The sequence below is a fragment of the Mesocricetus auratus genome, unplaced genomic scaffold, assembly GCF_017639785.1.
Source record: "Mesocricetus auratus isolate SY011 unplaced genomic scaffold, BCM_Maur_2.0 Super-Scaffold_100018, whole genome shotgun sequence".
NCBI lineage: Eukaryota > Metazoa > Chordata > Mammalia > Rodentia > Cricetidae > Mesocricetus > Mesocricetus auratus.
The window spans coordinates 37976678-37991445 of record NW_024429199.1 but is presented as its reverse complement, the minus strand read 5'-3'; the positions used below and the strand labels follow the sequence as shown (position 1 = coordinate 37991445).

Here is a 14768-nt window from a genome sequence, read left to right as displayed (position 1 = left end):
CTCTGTATTCTCACCCATCCTAACACTGCAACCCTTTAATAAGTTCCTCATGTGGTGACCCCAACAATAACATTATTTTCTTTGTATTTCACAGCTGTAATTTTGCTAATGTTTTTTTGTTATTTTTTGTTGCTTTTTTTTTTTTTGAGACAGGGTTTGTCTGTGTTTAGCCCTGGAAACTTCTCTGTAGGTCAGACAACTTTGCTATCATTATGAATCATAATGTAACTTTTTTTTTTTTTTTTTTTTGGTTTTTTACGAGACAGGGTTTCTCTGTATTGTTTTGGAGGCTGTCGGTCCAGCCCGGCCTCGAACTCACAGAGATCCGCCTGCCTCTGCCTCCCGAGTGCTGGGATTAAAGGCGTGCGCCACCACCGCCCGGCTTCATAATGTAAATATTTTTAGAGATAGTTATTTAAGTGGGTCCCCGACCCAAAGATTGAGAACCCCTACTCCAAAGCCTCTTCAGGGCCTCTCCCCACACCCTGCCTATAACAATTCTATTATTCTTTAAGCTATCGCTCTTAATGAAGTTTCTCTCTGGGTTTGGTTTTTTTTTTTCTTCTTCTTTTGTTCTTCTTTTGGTTTTCTGAGACAGAGTTCCTCTGTAGACCAGGCTGGCCTCCAACTCAGAGATCTGCCTGCCTCTGCCTCCCGAGTGCTGGGATTAAAGGCGTGCACCACCACCGCCCGGCTTCACCACACCTGGTTTATGTGGTGCTAGTGATAGAATGCCCCACTATGCAAGCATCCTACTAGCTGAGTGACATCGCAACCCAGATGGTGCTGATGCTGACTGATGATGGTTGCACTCTGAGCAGCGCAGGTTGCCTGGTCATCTCTGCTGATATATAACTGTCCTTTCTTGCCTTGTGTTAGCTTCCTCAGGGTTAAGAAGAGTTTGCAGGCTCTGGGGTTGTTCTCAACTTCCTGTCCTCATTTCAGATGTGCTTGGAACCTTTGAACACTTAATAAGAATGTAGTAGCACATATGCCTGGGATGCCAGTACTTGGGAAGCAGAGGCAGGAGGATTACCATGAGTTACAGGCCAGCCAGAACTACATAATAAAACTGTCAGGAAACATTAAAACATTTAAAAAAAAGAAAAAAGACAAAAGCCAGGCACTTTGGGAGGCTGAGGTAGGAGGATCCTTAAGTGCTCCAGCCTCCCCCTGGGCTAGTGTGAGCTCCAGGTTAACCTGGAGTAAACTGGGACCTTGCTTAAAGAGAAGGGGGGGGGGGGGCTAGGAGGAGGGAGAGGAAGAGCTGGAAGAGGGCAAGTAATAGAGGTACTAAATTTTCTATGAAGCACCCGAGTGGTGGTGTCTCCTGCCTTAAATCCCAGCACTAGGGAGGCAGAGGTTACCCAAGCTTAATTCTTCACCCTGCTCAATTTCCCACAACAGATAAATCGGGATTGTATGTTGTTGGAGAGGAGAAGAGCGGAGGGCAGGGGAGGAGAATGAGCAGAATATGAAATAAAGCTGGGAGAAGCATGTGTTGGTGGTGTACCGGGGGATGGTGGGTAGATGTATTTGAAATGCATGCACGATATTTTCAAAGAATTAAAAATATAATCCCCAAAATCACCATTAATCTCCCATCCACCGTACCCAAGTCTCTTATCCTGTGGTTACCTTAGCCTCAACCTGTGTTGCAGCTTGTCTCAACTTTGTGAGGCACAAAAAGTATTGATTACGGCCAGGCAGTGGTGGTGCACGCCTTTAATCCCAGCACTCTGGAGGCAGAGGCAGGTGGATCTCTGAGTTGGAGGCCAGCCTGGTCTACAGAGCGAGTTCCAGGACTGGGGGGGGGGGGAGGTATATTACACTCATTCCAGTAACAATAGGCAGGAGGTGACAGATTTCCATGAGTGTGCAGTACTAGGAGACAGGACCCCAGGAGATGAGGTTGGGGCAGAGCAATGCTCTCATTAGACTGGCCTGGAACTTGCTGTGTAGTCCAGCTTGGCCTGGCCTACATCTTCCTGCCCCTTCTCCTGAAATGCTGGGGTCAGAGGTATGCCCTGTTAGAACTGAGAAAGGGGTTCTAATTGTTATCTGGTAATCGCTGGTGTTTTAGCTATTTTTCTATTGCTGTGAAGAGACACCATGACCAAGACAATTTAATGGAAGAGCTAACTTGTGCTGACGGTTTCAGAGCTGTCCTCCATGACAATCAAGGTGGGGAGCGTGGCAGCAGGTGGGTCGACAAGCATGGGACAATAACTGAGCACTTACGTCTTTAGACACAGCCACAAGGCAGAGCGCTAACTGGGAATGGCATGGGTTTTTGAAACCTCAAAGTCCATCCTCTTAGTGACACAGCTCCTCATCCTTCCCAACAGTCCCACCAAACGAGGGACCAAGCATTCAGATATATGAGCCTAGAGTGGACCATTCTTTGTTGTTGTGTTTTTAAGGTTTATTTATTTTAGTTATACAAGCGTTCTATCTGCATGTGCGCCTGCGCACCAGAAGAGGGCATCAGATCTCACGACAGATGGTTGGGTGCCACCATGTGGTTGCTGGGAATTGAACCCAGGAGCTCTTAGAAGAACAGCCAATGCTGTCATTCTTATTCAAAACACCACAGTTGGTATGTCAAGGGAAGTCCACACTGACTATCCAGAAACCACACAACACTGTGTTTACATGGGTTCTGCAGACAGACATGCAGGCAAATACTGTGTACATAATAAAAAAGAATGTATTTAAAAAACAAAGAGAAAACAGTGAATCAAGATGGGCAGCAGTGGCACACATCATTAATGCCAGCACTTGGAAGGCAGAGGCAGGTAGATCTCTGAGTTCAAGACCAGCCTCGTCTATGGAGGGAGTTTCAGGGAAAATCCTTCTTGGAAAAACAAACAAAACACCTTGAATCTAAGTGAAGCAAATATTTTATTCAAATCAGTTGTCAAATCACAATTTATTCAAATGAACATAATGCAACATTGTTCTTAAAAGGGCACTGATATAACACAGACACACTCCAGTATCTATCAAAATACCATTTTATAAAGAACGGGACTCACTTTGTTCTGCGCACGAATTCGATCCAGCATATAAGAGTGCAATCAAAAAGCACAACAGATTTCCTTCTGCATAAGATGGAAAACGTATCAAGACCTTAGGCACGCTCATCTGTCTGTGTCACTAAGAAAAGGGGCTTAATCTGCCACTAAGGAGACTGCTTTCCAACCTGAACTAGATTAGAAAGAAACAAGTCACAGTAATATTGGGACATTCTAGATGTTTCCAAATGGTGTTTTATTTCTGAGCTCCCTGTGCGAAGGAAAATGACCACCCTTCAGAGGACTACTAACCCACAAACCTAAGCCTCAGTGAACTTTAAAACAACTTGTACCTTCCTCTCAGGAATGTTATTTCTCTGTTTGCCACAGGTTATTGTTGAGGCTTGGAGCTTCTCAAGGCTTCACTATGGCTGCACACCCATCATATATTGCGTAATACAAAAGGCATGTGCTTGAACATTAGGAAAAAATATACAATAGGTACATGAGGAGGACTACAGGAGACATACATATAAACACATAGAAGGGCGCTCCAGTTTGAGAAGGAGAACTAGGTATTGCCGACATCGGTTCCAGGTTGAATGTAGGACCTTCCATCAGAAACATACGGTATCCAGGGAAAAATCAAAGGCAGTCTTGAAACAAGGAAATGTTAGCTGGCTCTAGCTCCCGGTGAAGCCTCAGGATTGTCGGGGTTGCTCTCCAAGGTTGAAGTCAGCGGACGGCCCACTCTCTGAATCTTAAGGGCTTGGCAATCTTGGTCTCAGGGTCCCAACAGCAGCATTTTGTTCTGCGGCTTGTCTTCACATTCTGGCCTTGCAGATATACAGTGAGTAACTGCAGGAGGGAGAAAGGAGAGAAAAATAAAGACCTCGTTTCCTGCCTCGGTTTGCTGACGGCGGAAGGACTGCACAAGAGCTGTGGGGATTGGGTACTTACTTGGGACGCTGGAATTGAACTCCATTAGAAGGAAAAAAAGGGGCCCAGTGGTGGTGGCGGCGGCGGCACACACCTTTAATCCCAGCACTCGGGAAGCAGAGGCAGGGGGATGTCTGTGAGTTCGAGGCCAGCCTGGTCTATAAAATGAATTCCAGGTCAGGCTCCAAAGCTACACAGAGAAACTCTGTATCAGGAAAAAAAAAAAGAAGAAGAAGAAAAAAGAAAGAAAAAGGTTGGCTAGACAGCTCAGTAGCTAAAGGTGTTTGCTACACCAGCGTGGAGATCTGAGTTCAATACTCAGAAGTGTCCTCTGACCACCTACCCCCCACCCCACAACAGCATAGCATAGGCACCCTACCCCACCCACATTATGGAGGCATGAACACATGCAACCACCAAACATTTTTTTTAGATTTGTTTAGTATACAGCGTCTGTCTGTATGCCCGCAGGACAGAAGAGGGCGCCAGATCTCATTAAAGATGGTTGTGAGCCACCATGTGGGTGCTGGGAATTGAACTCAAGTCCTCTGGAAGAACAGTCAATGCTCTTAACCTCTGAGCTATCTCTCCAACCCCCACCAAACATTTTTAAGGCTTAAGAAAGAAGGCACAGTGGATCCTCCATACTATTAAGGCACACACACACACACACACACACACACACACACACACACACACAGAGACAGACAGACTGGGGGATCCTTATAGGCTGAAGAGTGCTGACCTAGAATGAACCCTGGATTCCAAACTCAACACCGCACACAGAAGAAATGCATCTTACCAGAGCCAGATGTGGTGGCTCATGCCTGTAGTCTACTGATAGAAGATTGAAGGCAGGTGAATTACCTGGAGTTCAAGTCCAGCCTGGGCTACACAATCTCTAAAAAGTAAATAGGGAAGCTGGGCATGGTTGTGCACACCTTTTGATCCCAGCACTGGGGAGGCAGAGGCAGGTAGATCTCTGAGTTCAAGGCCGGCCTGGTCTACCAAGCGAGTTCCAGGACAGCCTCCAAAGTTACAGAGAAATCTTGTCTAAAAAAAAAAGAAAAGCAGGCCGGGTATTGGTGGCGCACACCTTTAATCCCAGCACTCGGGAGGCAGAGGCAGGCGGATATCTGTGAGTTCGAGACCAGCCTGGACTACCAAGCGAGTTCCAGGACAGCCTCCAAAGCTACAGAGAAACCCTGTCTCGAAAAACCAAAAAAAAAAAAAAAAAAAAAAAAAAAGAAAAGAAAAGAAAAGCAGACAAAAGTCAGGTGTGGTGGGACATTCAGCACTTGAGAAGTGGAAGATCAGGAATTGAAGGTCATCTGTGCCATCCTTAGCTACATAGTAAGCCCAAGGCCACCCTGGGCTAAAACAAAAGATAGCACGGTCCACATTGTGTCCCACTACTACAAGGCTAACAGCAGAGACACCTCCACCCAGGCTCAGGTGCACTGCAAGCTAAAAAACACTTGTCATGCTGTTGGGGCCTAGGGGTGGGGTGGGGTCTATGCCTTTCCTGAATAGCTATTAACTAGTTTTGGAAAGAGGATTTTGATTTATGTGTCTTTGTGTAAGTATGCATATGGTCACGGAGGAATCAGGAGGCCAGAAGGCTGAATTCCACTAGAGGTTGGAGCTGCAGCCTGACACGGGTGTTGGGAACTGACCTATTTTCCTCTGCAAGAGCAGTGCACATTTGTAGGAGGAGATTTAGGACTCCGCCATTAGCCGCGTGGCACAATAGAGGCGCAGACGGATGTAGTAATAAAAGGGCAGTTTTTAACGCACTGCTAGCCACACCCACTTTTGGGCGTGGCTAGAGGCGTGTATTGAGGTAGAAATATAAGACAACTACAAAGGTGCGCTCGCTCTCTTTTCTGCTTCCGGTTTGGTAGCGAGAGACTTGACTCATCCGCGTTGCCCGTTTTCTCTAGTGAGTAATTTCTACAATAAACAGTTACCTATACCCTCAACAAGCGTGCTGTCCATCGTTACAGCACCACACATTCTTATATTTTTGGTTGTGAGCCTAGCCTTTAACGGCTGAGCCATCCCTCCAGCCTAGACAGTACACATTCTTAACCACTGAGGTACCTCTCTAGGCCCTAAACTAAAAAGTTACAAGTTTTGGCTGATCTAGTAGGTATGGTGGCCAGCATGGGAAGGAGAGGGACAGAGGTCACCAGCCTGGTCAACATGGTGAGTTCCAGGACAGACAGCAAGAACTACAAAGTGAGACTCTGTTTAAAAAAAAAAAAAAAAAAAAAAACCAAGAAAAAGGAAAAAACAAGAGTAAAAGGAAGCCATTATTTTCAGGACATCAGTAAGACTTGATGGAATTCTGATTAAAACAAAACAAATAACAGGAGGTAGGCTGGAGAGACGGCTTGGTGCTTAGGAGCACTGCCTACACTTCCAGAGGGCCCGGGTTCAATTCCCAGCATCCACATGGCAGCTCACAACTGTCTGAAACTCCAGGTCTATAGGATCCGACACCCTCTCACAGGCGAAAACATCAATGCACATAAAAATAAATTTCAAACAAACAAAAAAAAACCCAAAATCTACTGTAGATCTTACTCTAGTTGATAATTATTTCCACCTGAAGGTTCTGAATAAAATCAATTATTGTCATGCAATTGTATAGATGTAGGATGTGGGGACGGGGAACCAGCCTCCCGGAAGGAAGTTTACCTACCCAACATCTTAGGATTCTGCCAAGTCTCCCTCTGGCTCCCGTAGGTCCTCCTCTGTCTGGGACTTCATCTCTTTGACAGACTCGGTGTGCGTTTTCCCTTCCCGAATCCCTACTTCCTGGGCATCTCCCTCCTCTGTTAGCTTTGGTCCATTGGCGTCTGGAGACTCTTTGGCTGGGTTTCCCGCGGCATCCACCTCTGCCTGGGCTGAGCTTTGGTGTTGGGGGCCGTCAGCGGCGTGCCCCTTTGGATCTTTGGATTCAGGTGGCAGCTTCTCTACACTTTCTCCTAATTTGGCACAATCGTCACCTGGCACGGGTTTCCCGCTTCCATCTCCCTCTGCCCCGAGCGGGGCAATCACCTGCTCGCACTGCTGGTCTTTGACACTGGCACTTTCCACTGCAAGCACATTGACCTTTTCTGAAGGCTCCCTCGTGCCTTCGGGAATATCAGACAGGGCAAGTCCGTCTTGGGCTGCAGCAGTCACGGCTTCCTCTTGGGCGGAGACTTGATGTTGGCTTTCTTCTTTGTCCGGCATCTGTTGAGCTCCCTGGCTGTCAGCCTGCATCAGCGGAACCTGGGTCTGCAGATCAGGAGCACTGGCTGTGGGGACTGTTTCCGTACGAGCGAACTGGTCCACGGCTGTCTGGATGATGTTCTCGACAAGCTTAGTGCTCTCACTCTGGAGCTCCAAGATCTCAGCTTCAGCCTCGAGGCCTCCCTCCCTTGCTGTACTCTCGCTGCCATCGGGAGAACCAACCTGCCCGTCATCTTCGTCATCTGATCTCTGTTTCTGGGATGCGCCTGTCTCTCCCTGCAGGTCAGAATGTAGGGTGTTTTCGGGAGTCGGTGATGCTATTACCGGGACTGACTCTGCCTTCGACTCGGGGCCCGAGGGCACAGTGTCCTCTCCATGCTGACAAGTCCAGGGGTCACCCTTTTCGGAGGACTTCTCTGCTAGTATTAAGTGTGCACCCGCACACTCCAAACTTTCATCTGTTTCCGAAGCCTTGACAGTCTCTGCAACCTCCCTCACGGATACGGCTGTTGGGGCTACCGGTGGGTCCGAGCTTTGAACCTGATCCTCTATGCAACCTGCCTTATCTTGGTCTGGGAGAGAAGAGCTTCCCTCAAGGCTGCTCACTTCCTCTCCCCTCTCTGAGTCGGAAGCATCAGCGGTCTGGATGGGCTGCGGGTGGGCTTCTTCACGCTCAGGAGACGCTGCCCTCCTCTCAGGGTCTTCACTAGCTTGCTCTGGCTCTGTTTCCATTTTCTCCTTCTCAACATCAGCTGCCACCTCTCTCTCCTCTGGGCTCCGCGCCCCCGCACTCTCCTCCTCCTGACATTCAGGCTCTCCAGCCATCCCCTCACCATCATGTGTCACCTCAGCAACCGTTTCTAGACTGTCGGGTCCATCTGCCTGCACGGACACCTCCAGTCCCTCCACACAGACTTCGTCTTTGACTCTTTCGCCATCAGGGTGGCCCGCCTCTTGACCCACCTCGGTGTTTGCTAGGACGGGCGCTGCTTCCACAGCAAACTCTCGCTGCACTGGTTCTAGAACATCTCTTCCTGGTGTTTCCCCGGGTTCTTCCTGGGGTGGAAAATGGGGCGGCACTGAAGGTTCCTCCTTCTGAGCAGGAGCTGCTTCTGCCTCTGTGTCCTGTGACTGTCTGTCAGCTGCAGTGGCTTCACTGTCCTGGCTTCCGACGGCCGTGTCTTGCTGGGTGGCATCTGGAGTGTGGTCGGAATCTGCTAGGGGAGTGCTTCCATTTGTCTCACTGTCTGTCAGGGTTTCAGATGACTCCAGGGCTACAGCTTGATCCATCAGCTGCTGGGGCTCTATAGCCTGGCAAGTGGTGACCGGCTCCTCCAACTCCATGCCCGCCGTGACTTCGGGAACTGCTTTGAGGCTATCTGGAGTACCCTGTCCAATCTCAGAGCCCCACGCACAATGCTCAGCTTCACGTCCCTGCACGGGCTCTTCCAGCGTGACGACGTCCCCCTCTCTCTCCACAGCTAGCACTTCGGAATCCTCTTCTACCTCCTCCACTTTCTCCAGAGCTTTCGGCCCCGCTCTCTGCACAGTCTGGGGGGCAGGCTCCTGTGGCTCCCCTTTTACCTTTTCTGCGACTACCTGGAGGACGGCTTGTGTCTGCCGCTCCTGCTCTTCTCTGTCTGGCACACCACCCTCTACCTCCTGGACCGGGGTGGCTTCCTCTGTGGTGTCTGGAGAGTCGGTTAGTTGGGAAACCGCTGACACCATGTCTGTGGTCTCTTCTGCCCCTGAAGCTTCGGTGACCTCTTCAGCATGGAGAGCCTCTGCGGTCTCTGCAGCTGTCACAGCTTCCGAAGTGAATTCCACCTCACTGACAACTGTGTCATGGTGGGTATCGTTGCCCTCTGGCAAGGTCTGGGTGACCATGGGGGTTTCTTTTGCAGTGACTTCTCTTTCGGTGACCTCCTCAGTGGAGGGCGTGGCTTCGCCTTCGGCCTGTTCAAGAGGTTCTGTCACGGAAGCGGATATCCAAGAAGGAGACCGCTCTTCGGCACAGGTGACTGCCCTGGTCCCGTCAACGACAGCCACACTGACGGTGTGAACCAGCGTCTTGCTAAGCTCCTCAGACACGTACACGGCCCCCTGTAGCTGGGGTCCTTCCTCACGCTCCTGAGCCTGCTGCGCTGCCATCTTCTCCCTTTCCACCGCGTCATACTCGGACAGAGGCACGACGGCCGGGACGTCGGGGTCATCCTCGTTGACTTCTGTCGACGCCATGTCTTCAGCGGTGGCTTGTTCTTGCTTCCCATCGGGCCTTTTCTTCCGCCGTCCAGGGATAAACTTCTTAATGGAAACCCAGGATTCTTCTTTGCTCGGCTCAACGTCGGAAGCCAGTTGCTCTGCTCCGCAGTCTTCCGTTTTCTCTTCTAGCTTCGTCTTGGACTTTTTTCTGGGAGTGACTAATCTTTTAAACGACTCCCAGGTGGAGACACCTTCCCCTTCAGAAGGACTTCCAGCCGGCTCGGGGGAGGAACTTCCCTGCGCTTGGTCGTGTTCCTGGGTGGGGGCAGGGACAGCATCTGCCCCAGCTTCTTTGTCCTTGCTGGCCTCTTCCACTCTGTGGCCGTCCCCTCCCACTTCGTCGTCTGATGACGACGCCTTCCTCGCTCTTTTCTTGGATGACCCCACGCAAATCAGCGCCTCCCACGACACAGAGGTGTCCACCTTGCGCTTCGGCTCCTCTGGCTTTTGCTCCTCCCCAACGGCTTTGACTTCTTCCTGCACCTCTGACACTGTGCTCTCCGTGGAGGACAGCGTGGCACTCTTGAGCTTGTCCACTTCTTCCTCCTTGTCGCTCTCAGAGGGCCTTCGGACCCGTTTCTTCGGTGTCACCATCTTCTTAAAAGATGCCCAGGGAGTGATTCCTTCCCTTTTTCTCTCTCCATCAGACGTGGCCCCCTCCTCGGCCTCTCCCTCCTGGTGGGCTTCCGACAGCCCTTTCTCCAGACACGTGATCTCCTCCTGCTCTTCTGGGGAGGAGGCAGAGCTCTCCCCCTTTTGCTCATCCGCGCTCTCTGGGGACTCGGTCTGAACCTGTTGGTGTTCTCCTGACTCTTCGTCTCCTCCGCCCCCTCGCTTCCCCTTCTGCTTCTTCCCAGAGAGCTTCTTTAAGCCAGAGCTACTGAAGAGTTTCTTCAAAGGGCTCCCCTGAACCTTGATCCTCTCCTGGGAGGACAGCATCTCCGCCTCACTGACAATGCCTTCCGGGTGCTTGGGCAACGTCTTCTCATCGGGACTTAGGTCTGTCAGCTGTGTATGGTCACCTCCGGAGACACACACTTCTTTGCTCTTCACCAGCTCCTCGGCAGGCTCGGCTTCCTGGGGGGCCTCCTTGGTCTCGGCCAGTTTTTCAGGGGGCAAGGATTCCCCCGCCTCTTTTACATCGACTTCGGCCTCTTCCCCCGCCTCCTGCTCCTCCGCCATCTTCTCTACGGTGCTCATGTGGACTTCTGCAACAACTTCTTGTTGGGCTTCCGCTTTCTCATCAAACACCTCCGTTGCCAATGGAGCACACTTCTCCTCCGGGCCACCGATCGCATCTTCCAAGGGCAGCTCCACCTTCTCGTAGTCTGCGGACAGCCTGGCCTGATTTGTGCCTCCCTCGGGCTCCTGCTGCTCGGACGCTGGGGCCTGCCCAGAAGAACCTTCTGTCTTGCCGCCTTCTTCCTCGTCGACTGCTTCTGCCTCTTGCTCCTTCTTCTCAGAAGTCTCCGGCTCGTCCTCCTTCGGCTTCTTGAAGCTGGTCTTTTTGCGCCAGCCGGCCCAACCGTGAGTGAAGAATTTCTTGAAGGAAGATGTTGTCTCGACGCTGACGGGACTGGTTGGAGATTCTGCGGATTTGGTGGGTTCTTTCTCTTGTTTTTCATCTCCTCCATCTTTGGCTTCTCCCCCGGCCACTTGACCAGATTCAGCCTGAAGGGGAGTTTCCTCCGTGCTGCTCTCTGCCTGCTTCGGGGAGTCCTCGGGCTTCTCTGTGGATTGCTTCAGCTCACTTTCTTTGGGTGCGGACTCTCCGGTCTCCAGGCCGGGCTCCTGGTGGTCTCCGGCTCCAACGGTGGCTTCTGCCCCTTCGCCTTCATCCTTTTTGACAGTGAGGAGCTGGACAGTATCAGATTTCTCATTTTTATCCTTTTTCACGGTGAATTTAAAGCCAACAAACTTAAATACCTTCTTAAAGCCAACATCATTCGCCTGGGACTCTGCAGGCTGCGGCATTTCTTCTACATTGCTTTCCGAAGCAGGGATCTGTTCGATTATTTCAGGTGTTTCTTCCTGCCCATCCTTTGTGATGTCTTCAACAACTGCAGAGTTGACAGCCATTTCTTTAGCTCGGTCTTTTTCCCTCACATCTTCTGACTCTCTCTGTCCAACTGTTAATAAAGGCAAAGGAGAAGAAAGGAAAAACTATTTAGCCCAACAAACAAAATACTTGCATTAATACTAAGGTAAAGACTATGTAGGTGGCCGGGCGTTGGTGGCGCACGCCTTTAATCCCAGCACTCGGGAGGCAGAGGCAGGTGGATCTCCGTGAGTTCGAGGCCGGGCTGGACTGACAGCCTCCAAAACAATACAGAGAAACCCTGTCTCGTAAAAAAAAAAAAAAAAAAAAAAAAAAAAAAGTAGGTGTTTGTTAACCCTTAATAGATGGGCTGATGGAGGATGTCCTTCTGTCCTTCTGTATGCTGGGAATGTATGTTTCTCTTATTGTCTGATGAATAAATGCTGACTGACCAGTAACCAGGCAGGAAGTATGCAGGGCTACCAGACTAAGAATGCTGGGAAGAGGAAAGGCAGGGAAGCAGTCTCCAAAGGGAGACTGCCATGTAGCCAAAGGAGTAACATGCCAGAGCATTACGGGTAAGCCACAGCCATTAATAGAAATGGTTTAATAATTACGAGAGAGCTAGCCTATAAGAAGCCTAATCCCAGCCGGGCGTTGGTGGCGCACGCCTTTAATCCCAGCACTGGGGAGGCAGAGGCAGGCAGATCTCTGTGAGTTCGAGGCCAGGCTGGACCGACAGCCTCCAAAACAGAGAAACCCTGTCTCGTAAAACCAAAAAAAAAAAAAAAAAAAAAAAAGAAGCCTAATCCGTCATCCAGTTTATAATCAATATAAGCCTCTGTGTGATTATCTGGGTCCAAACGGCTGTGGGATCAAGCGGTACAGAAATTTCCATCATCAATGGGCAATGGCCTTTCAAAGTTTTGCTCTCTACCTTCCCTCGGTTATCAAGGTATTAGATCCATGAGCTGGAGAGATGGCTCAGTGGTTAAGAACACTAGCAATTTTTGTAGTGTTATTACACTACAAAATAGACCTGGGCTCTATTTCAAGCACCCACATGTTAGCTGGATCCAACTCCCTCTTCTGGCCTCTGTGGGCACCGAACACACATGGCACACAGGTATGCATGCAAGCAGAAACACTTACAGAAGTAAAAATAAATCTTAAAAAGCAAACACCTGAATACATGAGTAGTGATACAAAAACAAAATCCATTAAATGAGGATCAAGAAGTACTACTTAAAAAAGGGGGCGGGGGACTGGAGAAATGGCTCAATAGTTTAGATAACAGCTCACAACTGTCTGTAACTCCAGTTCCAGTAGGTCAGACACCCTCACATAGACACATACGTGGAGGTAAAACAACAAAGCGCATAAAATAAAAATAAATTAATTAAAAAGAAAATCAGGCTTGGTATGGTGACACGTGACTTTAATCCCAGCACTTGGGCAGCAGATACCTTTGATTTCAAGGCCAGCTTGGCTTAAAGAATGAGTTCCAAGGACAGCTAGGGGCTACACAGAGAGACCCTATCTTCAAACAAAACACAGCCAAAAGACAATGTGTGTGGGTGCAGTGTCATGAGTGTGTGTGTGCACGTGTCTGTGTGTCTGCATGCAGGATGATACTGAGGTCTTCCTTAGTGGCTCATTTTATTTACTTCTTTTTCATTTATTTACTTAGTGTTGGAGGGTCCTGCCACAGAGCACATGGGAAGTCAATGGACAACGTGTGGGAGATGGTCCTCTATTCCTGTTGTTGAGTTCCAGTGTTTGACCTGGGCTCATCACATGGCACAAAGCACCTTGCCTGCTGAGCCGTCTGTGGTCTCTCACTGAACCTGGAGGCCACCAGCTTGGCTAGACAAGGTGGCTAGCAAGTCCTGGCAATCCTCCTGCTCCCACTGCCTTGGCCTTTTCTGTGGGTTCTGGGAATTGAATTCAGATCCCTATGCTTCTGTGGTGGGTACTCGACACCAGGCTCAAGACGTATGTTTTACAGAGGAAAAAAAAGTTGATAGACAGTTATAACTTCCAGTGTGATCCCTGAAGTCATTCTCTTTAGTGTGTAGATAGACCTCAATTAGTCCAGGGTGGCCTTGAATTTACTATGTAGCCAACAATGTTCTTGAATTTCCATCCTCTCTCCTCTACCCTCTACCCTCTAGGTGCTGGGATTACAAGCATGTGCCACTACGCTTATGTCTCTCTGTAGAATTTTAGAAGTAGTGGGGCTGGAAAGATGGCTCAGGCGTTAAAAGTACTGTGGCAGAGGAACAGGCTCAGCGGCCAGCACCCACATACTGGCTCATAACCATCTGTAACTCCAGCTCCAAGAGACCTGATATCCTCAGGGTGCTGGCACGGTGTATGGTATACATACATACATACATATGTACAGGCAAACCACTCACATAAAATAGTAAACCTAATTGGGGGTATATCAGTGTGCTGGGTAATTTTAGGTCAACTTGACACATCCATCTGAGAGAAGATGCATAAGATGCAGCTGTTGGGCATTTTCTTAATTAGTGATTGATGGGGAGAGCCCCACCCACTGTGGGAGGTGCCGTCCCTGGGCACGTGGTCCTGGGTTCTATAAGAAAACAGGCTGAGCAAGCAGCATCCTCCATGGCCTCTGCATCAGTTCCTGCCTCCAGGTTCCTGCCCTGTTTGAGGTCCTGTCCCGACTTCCTTTGATGATGAGCAATGATGTGGAAGTATAAGCCAAATAAACCCTCTCCTCCCCAGCTTGCTTTTAGGTCACGGTGTTTCATCTCAGCAATAGAAACCTTAACTAAGACCATCCCAATATATAAATAATGCATTGTTAAGTTAGGCAGGGGCTATAGCTCTGTGGTAGAACACTTGCCTAGCATGCTCTGGGCTCTGAGTTTGAGTTCTAAACCAAATAAAAAGGTCTGGGGGCCAGGAGGTTTGTTGCTTGGGAAACTAAGGCAGAAAGGATTGCAAGGTTGATGGCTAACCTGCACAAGATAGTTAGCCCTCCCTCATCTCAAAAATCAAAAAATAAAACTGGGCATGGTGGCAAATGTCTTTAATCCCCAGCCCTCTGAGGAGGCAGAGGCAGGTAGATTTCTGTGCGTTCCAGGCTAGCCATGTTTACATAATGCAATCCAGGACAGCCAGAGCTACACAACAGACTGTCCGAAATTAAATAAACCAAAATATTAAAAGAAACTTTAAATCGTGGTAGAAAATAGTAATATAAAGCCAAGAATCAAAAGTTGCTAAGTTCAAGC

At 49.3% G+C, this 14768-nt stretch overlaps 1 protein-coding gene across 3 annotated transcripts in view; it reads right to left on the bottom strand.

Moving 5' to 3' along the window:
* Positions 1-2885: 2885 nt before the first annotated feature.
* Akap12 (A-kinase anchoring protein 12) overlaps positions 2886-14768 on the bottom strand; it is an 85078-nt gene continuing 73195 nt past the window's right edge. For all 3 annotated transcript variants that reach the window (XM_040758160.1, XM_013110221.3, XM_040758161.1), the window contains 2 exons: positions 6664-11590; positions 2886-3875 (listed from right to left, as the gene is read on the bottom strand). In XM_040758160.1, the coding sequence (XP_040614094.1) occupies positions 6672-11590 (4919 nt within the window). In that variant the 3' untranslated portion in view covers positions 2886-3875; positions 6664-6671. The remainder of the gene's footprint in view (positions 3876-6663; positions 11591-14768) is intronic.